The sequence below is a fragment of the Scaptodrosophila lebanonensis genome, unplaced genomic scaffold (genome assembly GCF_003285725.1).
Source record: "Scaptodrosophila lebanonensis strain 11010-0011.00,11010-0021.00 unplaced genomic scaffold, SlebRS2 tig00000150-arrow-arrow-pilon, whole genome shotgun sequence".
In the NCBI taxonomy this organism is placed as follows: Eukaryota; Metazoa; Arthropoda; class Insecta; order Diptera; family Drosophilidae; genus Scaptodrosophila; species Scaptodrosophila lebanonensis.
The window spans coordinates 684,796-695,936 of record NW_022060592.1 but is presented as its reverse complement, the minus strand read 5'-3'; the positions used below and the strand labels follow the sequence as shown (position 1 = coordinate 695,936).

At 36.8% G+C, this 11,141-nt stretch overlaps 1 protein-coding gene across 1 annotated transcript; it reads left to right on the top strand.

Annotated features, from left to right (window-relative positions):
• The first annotated feature begins 421 nt into the window (after positions 1–421).
• LOC115629456 (TRAF3-interacting protein 1) lies at positions 422–4,000 on the top strand. The gene is made up of 3 exons (XM_030525921.1): positions 422–556; positions 621–738; positions 2,140–4,000. Exons 1-3 carry the CDS (start codon positions 539–541, stop codon positions 3,642–3,644), a joined length of 1,641 nt encoding a protein of 546 aa, XP_030381781.1. The 5' UTR covers positions 422–538; the 3' UTR covers positions 3,645–4,000.
• Positions 4,001–11,141: the final 7,141 nt, after the last annotated feature.

Below are 11,141 nucleotides of genomic sequence, written 5' to 3'. Positions count from 1 at the left end.
TGCGCGTATACAATCAAACATGGTAACCTTTTGAACCAGATAGAGCTCTTTTAATAATCGATTGCATTATTCATGAATGCAAAACATGAATGCGATAGCGTTAAAAGAAACTTGTAATAACAAAATGGATTGTTGGCTATAACTACATACAGATATCAGATACAGATACCTGAAACATGGGATCAGCTCCTGGGCATTACAAATATCAAACCAAACGCACTATAGCCATTTCAAAGGTATAGACTAATTTTTTGTTGCTGGTGGTCGTGCATCAATGCATCAAGAATTGGTATGGTACTTAACCCAAACGGATGTCATAGCAACGTGGTTACCGGGGAGACAGTGTGACCCAAACACTTACATGAAAAGATTGCTCAACAAATCGACTGCGTAGACTGATTTTCCCCAATTCCTCAAAATGGGTGACAATGAACTCGATTTAAATAAAATAAAAGCCACACAGCAAGCTTTGGGAAAATATGTAAAAATTCCACCGTTAACAGATAAGTTGCTGAAAAAGCCCCCGTTTCGTTTTTTAATGGACGTGTTTAATGCTGTATGTAAATCTTTATAATGTAAAAAATCGAAACAATTGGAATTTTTATTTGACTCTTCTATAGTTCATCAAACAGACAGGTTGCTTCATGGGACTCTATACTGCAGATGAGATACTTTTTGAAAATATAAACAATCGGGATGACAAGATCCGCTATTTACAGAAAATGATCGATGCAATAAGTGAGTATGTACACATTTTACTTGGAGAGTGAATTCTTTTAAATTCGAAGATAATCTGGGTACTGTTATCGAAAAATTTTCTTTTAAACCAATGGACTTACATCCATATTTGTTTCCGCGAACAATTGTAGTAATGCTTTCCCAAAAAATTTGTTTCACCCTTTAGCCATAGCGTAAAAAATTTTGCCATATAAAGTCAACCACACGTTAATAATGAACGCGACGCACAATTCGCCTTAAAATGGGACTTTGTTGAAGTTTTTTCATTGATCCTATGCATAAATTATTTTTTAAATGCATTATTTAATCAATGGAAAAACACGAATTGCGGGGGAGTGGGGTGGGTGTATCAGAATAAATAAAAATCTTGACCTGTTTAGGGCTTAGGGGAACCTTGATACCAAGTTTGGTAAGTCTAGCTCTTGTACCTTCTGAGATCCGGACATGACTATATCGACTCGTCTTGTCATCCTGATCAATAATATAAATACTTTGTGGGGTCTGCCACGCCTCCTTCCACCAAAATTAAGCTTTCTAGCTATATACAGGATATAAATACAATTTTAACAAAAAACAAGTAAAGAAGCTAAAGTCGGGTGTCCTTTGAAATACTCTGTACATATGTTTAGAATAATTATAGAAATTAAAATAATTAAAAAAATTTTGATAGATTTTACCTCTCCCGATATTCGAACTCTCGTAAAGGATGTATAATTGCACATTTACATATCGATTGCGTGTATGTGAGTGTAGGCATGTCTATTCGTATCTTTATGAGCATGTTTGCAGTCAACCAAAGCACCATCATCAACAACAGCTGCGGGCAGCGCTTGGGCAGCAATTATATTTATGGCTATAACTTCCTGCTTAATCGGTCTATCATAATTAAACTTGGCACACGGACACATAATCACTGACTAGGGGTATTTGAGTTCGAAATTCAAAAAATTACTGGAGTTACCAGTGGCCCGACTTTGAAATACTCTGTACATATATGTAGGATAATTATAAATATTAAAAAATTAAGAAAATTAAAAATAAAAAATTTGATCGATTTTAGCTCCCTTGATATTCGAACTCACGTAAATGGTTAATAAGTGTACATTTACATAGGAATTGTGTCTATGTGAGTGTATGCATAACCATGTGTGTCTATTCGTGTCTGTGTAAGCATGTACTTGTATGCAGCACAAAGTACCATCAAAGCGGCGGAAACAACAACAGCTGCTTGGAATTTAAAATGTTGCTTACTTTAACTGCTAATAATCAATTACAACAAAATTCAGCTTTCTAGCTATGATATTAGACTTTATGCCAAACATAATATAATCGGACCCAATGTGCATAGTACAAATTACTTACACCACATACTTAATTAAAATAAATATTTTATATTTCCAGAATTTGCAACGAAAAGGGAACTAAAGGTACGCACCTCCAAAATTGTGGCCGGGCATGAACCAGATAAAACAAACGAACTACTGCAACTCTTAGCCACTGTAGCCGATCAGAGCTTAGATTGGCAAAGCGCAGTCGACCAGGTACTCGGTGGCAGTGGAGATGTCAAAGTTTCAGCCAAGCTGAAGGGTAATAATAAATCAAAAGATTTAAAACCTGCAGGTGCGTTAAAAGCCAACCATACTAACGTGGTGGAGCGCAAAAAGCAACATCATGTTAAAATGGAGACGAAAGAGAAACGTATTTTACCGCATAAACAAAAGGACAAGAAGACTAGTGAAAACAAGACAAAGGAAAAATCATTGCGAAAGCAAAAAATCGATACCAATCCCAATTGTGAGGAGTCGAAGAACATAAGTCTTTCGCCTGTAGAAGTGACAGAAAAGATAAAGCTTAGATCTCCTACCGTTGGTGAAATGGTAACCGCATTCCCTGAGTCGTTATCGCAAAATGCAAAAAATGTAAATGTAACCGCAGATACACAACTTTCAACTGAGCCCGACGATGTAAAGCTCTCGGAACAGCACTATAGCTTAGATTCCCTTAGCAGAGGTCTTCGCTCTAGTTCTAATCAACAACAGCTGCCTCTGCAAGTGCCAGATAGCGTAGATGCTGTGCAAGCACAAAACGACATATTGCAGCCTTCGACATTATCGCTGGTATCATCTGAAGTCGAAAACAGAGACAATAATGAGGTAAATCGTGAACCATCTTTATTGCGAGATGGTTCAAAAGATTTAAGCATCAGCATTTCGCAACGCCCTCGTGCCTTTTTGCGTCCACCAAGTGCGCGTCCAGTTTCTGCAAGGCCAGGCGCTCCACGGCGTCACGACCCAAATGTTGAAATAGTGTTGCAGCCAAATGACCAAATTAAGTTTTCCGGTATCAATGTGAAGCTGGAAACCTATGCTGATTTTAACGATGATGGCGAGAATCTAGTGATAATAGATACGCATGAAATAAAGAGCAACATAGATCTGCAACATACCACTACAGTGGAGACTTTGGATGCAACACAACAGGGTCATCTTGTACAGCAGATACTGAAGACGCAAAAGGAGTTGGTGCAGCAAAATAACGATTTTCCAGATAAATTAATTAATCAATTAGGCACGCATCAGAACTCAGCATGCCAAATGAACGGATTACGGGATGTTATTCAAAATTTGACCAAATCAGTTAATCCCTTTGGGAAGCTGATGGACTTTATACCTGAGGACATCGATGCTATGCAATTAGAGATAAGTATGTGGCGCGAGAGTTATACACAAACATTATCGGAGTTGAAACGAGAAAGTATTCTTACCGAAGCGGTAACAGAGCCAATAAAACAGCAGCTTGGCCAAATTGAGGCGAGCATACGCGAGTACCAGGAAAAAGTTGAAACAGGTCGATCAAACATTTTGCAAAATGATCAACGAATACTCAAAATGCTGATGGAGCAGTGACACAATTGTATCTTAGTCGTCAACATTTCAAACCTGTTAGCAAAATGAATATTTATTTGCAACTGAAAACAAATGAGACACGCGTTGTCTTATAAAATGATGTATGAGTTTATCGAAGGCATTCAATCAACCTTGATTAATAATTTTGCTTTTTAATGTATGTATGTATGTAATTTGGCAACCAGGCACGAATAGCAGCAAGATGGCAACCCTAAACAGCAGGAGGTGAGAGTGAAGGCAGACGTCAGTAAGAGTGCTCAGCAGCAAGCAGTATTGCCAACTTTTTAGAAAAAAAAAAACCTGTTTTTGACGGGAAGGAGTGAAATAAAGCAAAAAAATTTTGCAAAAAAGCGTAATAATAAGCTAATTTTATTTCTACAAGAAATGCTTAGAAAGATATATTTTTCAAGGTTTTTCTTATCATCTTGGTGAACATTTTAAATGATATTTGCGTATTTCGTCATGTGTTCTTCAAAACCGGTCAATCTGCGCTATTGCTGTATGCTGAGCAAGAAAAAGGCACTGCGCTGCTTCTTTCTTCGGTAGCCTTACAAAACCAATTTTGTTTGTCCCATAGAAAGTCTGTGTTTCTTTGTAAGTGAGCCAAACATCACGGCATTTTTCATTGCATTCTTTCGGCATTCCCACCTTTACAAATTAGGTGCATTTTGAGAAAAAGATGTCATGTGTAGTATAACCACAACAGTTTGTTCGTCAATACGTAGTTCTACTTTCAAAAGCGAGCGCCATTACTGTCACAAGCGAGGGGCATTATATACATAGTACATAATTAGTACATAAGTCACTTTTTGTATAAAATAAACCATCATCATTAACCACATACTTGTATAAGCAGTGCCGGATGAAGCTAGCGCTGGGCCTGTAGCAAATTCTGTCAAGGGGCCCTTGGTTTAGGCCCAAGTTTAGGATATTCAATAAAACAAAACTGTTACAAATAAACTTTTCTAGATTTAATATGGGCAAATTTAGAGATAAAACTTTCAATATCGACTTCTCTAAGCAAATCATGCCCTATATTCAACAAAGTGAGATGATTAAGACGTTCATGGCCCATCGTGTTCCTTAATTCATTTTTAATACGTTTTAATGTTGAACAAGTAAAAAAGCTAAAGTCGGGGGTCCCGACTTTGAAATACTCTGTGTAAGCATTTTCGCAGTCAACTAAACAGCAACATCAACAACAGCCGCGGGCAGCGCTTGGGCAGCGCTGCAGCAGCAAATATATTTATGGCTATAACTTCTAGGCGATTATACGAATGGAAAATCGGGAAAACCCCCATAGGGGGGAAGTGGGGGGGAAAATCAAAAAAATAAAACAATTAACAATTAATTAATTAATTAAATTAAATTAATTTATTTTTTTGTGGGGTGGTACAGGGTATTTAAGAGTAGAGCCTGCTCGACTTTAGCATTCCTTTCTTGTTTTATAGTAAAAATATTCAAGGAAATTAAATGTCGACGAACACTTAAAATGTGTAGTTTTTAATTGAATAACGTTTTGTTTCTAAGTTGAATAGTTAATTTTTAAATTACCCGCCTTTTTATACTCTGTACATGAAATGTACAAGAGTATAAATTACAAATTCCAAAATATACATTTTCTGCGCATTCACACAAGGCACCTTGGACTAAAATTTAGTGTTCCTAGGTCTTATGGTCTCCGAGATATAGGCGATTATACGAATAGAAAATCGGGAAAACCCCCATAGGGGGGAAGTGGGGGGGAAAATCAAAAAAATAAAACAAACTCGTATAGAATACACACATAACGCATCTTTGTGCAACATTTGGTGTCTCTATCTCTTATAGTCTCTGAGGTGTTCATACGGACGGACAGACGGACAGACAGACAGACAGGGCTAGATCGACTCGTCTTGTCACGCTGATCAAGAATATATATACTTTGTGGGGTCTGCCACGCCTCCTTCTGCCTGTTACATTTTTCAGCTCCCGCAAACCTAATATACTCTTGTACATTTCATGTACAGAGTATAACAACCAGATTTGACGGGAAAGAAGCCAAATTGGCAACACTAGCAGCAAGTCGTCATCAGAAAGTCGTAAAATAAAATCGTCAGCAGTCGTGTCGTTTCGTAGAACAGTAGTCAGCCATTTCAGCTGTCAGTCGTTTCAGCCGTGTATCGATTCAGAGATCAGTCGTCGTCTAATTATACCCCGTACCCAAAGGGTGAAAGGGTATACTAGTTTTGTGCGAATGTATGTAACAGACATAAGGAGGCGTGGCAGATCCCACATAGTATATATTTTATTGATCAGGGTGACAAGATGAGTCGATATAGCCCTGTCCGTCTGTCTGTCCGTCCGTAAGGATCTCAGAAAGTATAATAGGTAGAACAACCAAACTTGGTATCCAGATTCTCCTAAGACCGAGAGAGTACGAGTTTGAGTTTTTGTACGGCTTCGGCGCAACTTTATTGCAGCAGCACGAAAATAAATGGTACCCCGTATTCTACTGGCGTAAGAAAACTACGGCGTCAAAAGAAAAGTTGCACAGTTATCTGTTGGAGGTAAAAGCCGCATATTTACATAGCTACAAGAAAACTTCGTCACTATCTTATGGGAATCAAGTTCGATTTAGTGATTGACTGCGCTGCTTTTAAACAAACAAATTCCAAGAAAGAAGTACCCCAAGAATTGTCCAGTGGCTCATGTATCTACAAGACTTCCAGTTCAAGATCGAGCAGGCAATAGAATAAAGCACATCGACAGTTTTAGCCGATACAGAATTATGGTCATATCAACGGAAGTACACACTCAAATAGCACGAGCGCAACAGAAGGACCAACACGTAGCAGCCGTAGCAGAGATACTAAAAACAACACAATATGCAGATTATAAAATTGAAAACGGTTTGGTATACAATCACGTGGAAGGCCAAGATTTGTTGCCACTGCCAAAAAGCGCTCACAATTTTGGGCATATGGGTGTTCAAAAAACAATGCACTCAATACGTCAAGTTTTCTATATGCCGCACATGGAAACAAGAAAGGAATGCTAAAGTCGAGCAGGCTCAACACTTAAATACCCTGTACTACCCCACCAAAAAAAAAAAATTATTAAAAAAATTTAATTAATTAATTAAATTAAATATAAAATATTCCATACATACATTTACATTTACATCAGAATCGTGACTATTCGTGTTGGTGTACTTGTACATATGTATGTATGTGTGCATTGGGCTATAACTGTCTTTCTAATCTCCCTATCATAATGAAACTTGGTATACGGATATATAATCACTAACTGGATGCGTCTACCAAATTTTAGCTCAAAATTCTGAACAAACTTGTCCTTTCTCGGGCTCAGAAGAATCTGTATACCAGGTTTGGTTATTCTAGCTCTTATACTTTCTGAGATCCTTGCGTTCATACAGACAGACGGACATGGCTATATCGGCTCGGCTTGTCATGCTGATCAAGAATATATATACTTTGTGGGGTCTGCCACGCCTCCTTCTGTGTGTTCCATGTACACTCGCACAAAACTAATATACCCTTGTACCCTTTGGGTACAGGGTATAAAAAGTCAAAGAGTTCATCAAAAATTGTGTAGGGTGCATCATACACAATAGAAAGCTGGTCAAGCAGGAGGACTTCCTACATTGCATCGATAAAGGAGACAGCCCATTTGCTACACTACATATCGATCACTTGGGTACGCTTGACTCTACACCGAAAAACTATAAGTACATATTTGCGATGGTAGATGGGTTTCCTAAATATACTTGGATATACCCTGCAAAGTTGACAGATGCACAAGAGGTCATTATTTATTTTATTTATTTATTAATTAACTTATCCTAGCTTCACAAGTACAAGATTACTTTTAAGTTAAATTTTAAATTAATTTGGCTTCATTTAATTTAGTTACAAAAATTTAATTTATATATACAAGTATATATATATTTTTATTTTATTTATTTATTTTTAATATATTTTTTTTTTAATTTCAATTATTTATTTTATTTCTGTCTTTGTGCGTGCTACTGATATAAGTTTGTGATATGTAAGGTTATCTATACTAATTTTATAAAGAGGAAAGATTTGATTGTTTGTTTGTTTGAATTGAAAAGGCTCCGAGTCTATTGGACCGATTTAATGGATTCTTTCACTGTTGGGAAGCTACACTATCGACGGTGAACATGGGCTATATTATATTTGCTAAAAAGAATGGAATCCTTACTAAAACGCCAATAATGTAACCAAAGGTGTAAAAAATTATCTTAAAATACTCCTGAATAGCATGCTGTTAGTTCATAATCATCCTCGAAATATTGTCACTTTAAATATTATTCAAAAGCCCCCAGCCAAATAAAAAATTACAAATCGATCAACACCGTGATTAATGTTGAAGACATTTAAATTAACTAAACCCTTCTGGACTGCCGCCACATGAATTGACGGTACAATTCGGAATTGCAATCATGCTTTTGAGAATTTAAAGCCTTCCAAGCATGTGCAATGGCACGAGGCTGCTTATTAAGGAATTGCAGGAAAATGTAAGTGTAGCAACTATTATCAACGGCCCAGCAACTGGTCCACTAGCTCATATAACGAGGATAACGAGGATACCGATGATCCCATTTGATCATTTATATGGCTTCAAGTTCCGGTACTCCCAAGGCCAAGCCTTCGAATTACTAGAGATCGACATATGAAAGCAATGTTTTACGGTATGTTGACCTATCACGGATCGTAGCTCCTGAAAATCAATTTATTTTCTACCAAAAAATCAAATATCTTTTACAGAGAATCTCTGACCTAATAAAGAATAACAAAAAAATCTAAAAACGAAAAAAAAATCATTAAAAAATCAATCAAAATCCAAAAATTGGGTGGACAGTCGTGGTCCGTTTAATTAAAGGCACTTGTGACCCTGCTGCTTCAGTGGACCCACGTGGTCCAGTAGGTGCGAGTAGCACCGGCTGTCCTGGTTGCGCTTGAGTGAAACGACGCAGGGCGTTTGCAGTGACCAAGGATACCGGATGGCAATCCTTGGGAGCATGTAGTTCAACGTGGTAGTCGGCGTGATAAAGATCAGCGGTTCCCGTATTAACCCAAAGTAATAGGCCGTTCGTTGATAATTTGCATACTGTTTTTATTATTACAAATCATGGCTTATATAGCCATGCTTAAAACTAGCTTATGACTATATACATTTACCATTTCTATATGTTGGCGGCTTCACAATAATAATGCGCAAGCATATATTATGAGCTGAAGTATGCTGGTGTCAGCCCTGATTGTTGGTCTTATGCTGAGGTAGCTGAATAATATGTGTCTTATTCTTGCTTATGTTGGCTGGCCATTGACACTGGCCACCTGTAATTCGTGTGCGCGTGCAGACTATGGTGCCAATATTATTTATGCTAACACAATATGGATGTATGGTTTATGTGTACTTATATGTATGTTACGTGTTGCCAAGTTATTTTATTTATTTTTATTTTATTTATTTATTAACCTTATCCTAGCGTTACAAGTATCGGTTACTTTTAAATTATTACGCTAGTCATTACAATTTAATCATAGTTTTAGTTTTCACATTAAACATTTTCATTATTCTTTATAATTATATATTTTTAATTGAATAGTTTAATAGTTTTATACTTAATCTAAATTGCCTACTGAACTAAGTGTGTCGTTAAAATTATAATTTTTGGTAACGTTAATTTAGTTAATGTTTTGTAAGTGTGCTAGAATCTTAACTCTAAAGTGCGTCTCGCTGCTAATTGTTTTTAGGTTATGCGGAAGATCATTCCACAGACGAACAGCAGAAATAAAGAAATGTTTTTCCGAGATTGCTAATTTAAATTTAGTGCAAACTATGTTGTTCGTTCTTCTTGATGTCGTGAAAGCAATTTTGTCGTGCAGATAATTTGGTTCCTTACGTGCAATATTTTGTGCAAGAAGATTAGGGTTCTAAGCTTAATCCAGGAGTCAAGGGTCAGATTGAATATTTTATTGGTGTATGTCGTTATTGAATCTCTTCTTTGAATGTTGAAAATGTACCGTGCTATGCTATTAAAGGCTACTTTTAATTTGTTTTGACTTACTGCATCGCAGTATCCAAAAAGTTCAATCCCATAAAATAGCAAGGGTGTCAGGCATGTTTTGGCAATAAAGAGCTTTAGTTTTACAGGAAGAAAATTCTGCGTCAAAGACAGACGCCTTAGTGCGCTATATAATCTACCTACTGCCTTATTGACATGGTCACACCAAGTTAATGTTTGGTTTATATTTATTCCCAGGTTTATTGCCTGCTCTACATACGCAATGGGCTCATTGTTGAGGCGTACTTGCTCAAGATTGAGTGTGTTTATTTTTTTTTTATATATTACTAAACATTTTGACTTTTTAGGGTTGACCTCCAATCCGTTAATATTTGCCCATTTGCTGATTTTGAAGAGATCATCATTGCAGACACGTATACATTCATTTATTCTACATAACGGACGACTAACATACATCTGGACATCATCAGCATACATGTGTAACTCGGAATTAGACACACAACATGGAAGGTCATTGACATAAATTGAGAACAATAGTGGCCCTAAGACAGACCCCTGAGGGACTCCACGCTTTATGAATAAAAAAGACGAAAAATTATGCGAAGTAACTACTGCTTGGTGACGACAGGACAAATATGACTGGACAAGATTAGTAGCTGAGTCAGAGAAATTATAAAGTCTTTTTAATTTCGTACACAGTATGTTATGATTAACAGAGTCAAAAGCTTTTGAGTAGTCTAGTAGGGTTAGGAAAGTTACCTTGCTGTCGTCCATTTCTTTCCTAATATCGTCGGTAATTTTAATTAATGATGTAATACAACTTCTATTACTTCTGAAGCCCGATTGTTTATCACTCAAGAGTGAGTTTTCTACCATGTAATTGCTAATTTGTTTGGTCATCAAGTGTTCAAGTGCTTTTGATAGAAATGGTAGAATTGTGATTGGCCTGAAGTCATTGCTTCCTTTCGGGATAGGAATAATTTTTCCTGATTTCCACTTGTACGGAAAGCACGATGTCGTAAGCACTGAGTTAAATATGTAAGTTATATAATTTAAGACTTTCGGAAGCAATAATTTTAAAAATTTGGGGTGTAACTCATCAAGGCCAATGGCGTTGGACTTCACTTTAAGAACTGCATCTAAGACATCACATTGACGTACACACATAAAACTAAAATAAGTATCACAGTTTAATAACGAGGTAGAATTCAGGTACGTATTTTCAAGGGCTTCAGGTACTGCTAGTTGTACAAATTTGTTGTTTAGTTCATTCACGTCGACATCAATACATAAAGAAGGTCTACTTTTTCCGATCCCTAACTTATTAACTTCGGCCCAAACTTGTCTGGACGAGGTGACCGATGAAAATTTCAAGGAGAAGTGAGCACGCTTCGCATTCATAATTTTCAGCCCAACTCTACGTCTCAGTTTCTTATATT

Bases quoted from the DNA above. Each gene is read 5' to 3' on its own strand.
- LOC115629456 (XM_030525921.1), top strand. The intron at 739-2,139 runs GTGAGTATGTAC...TTATATTTCCAG, and splicing joins GAAAATGATCGATGCAATAA to AATTTGCAACGAAAAGGGAA.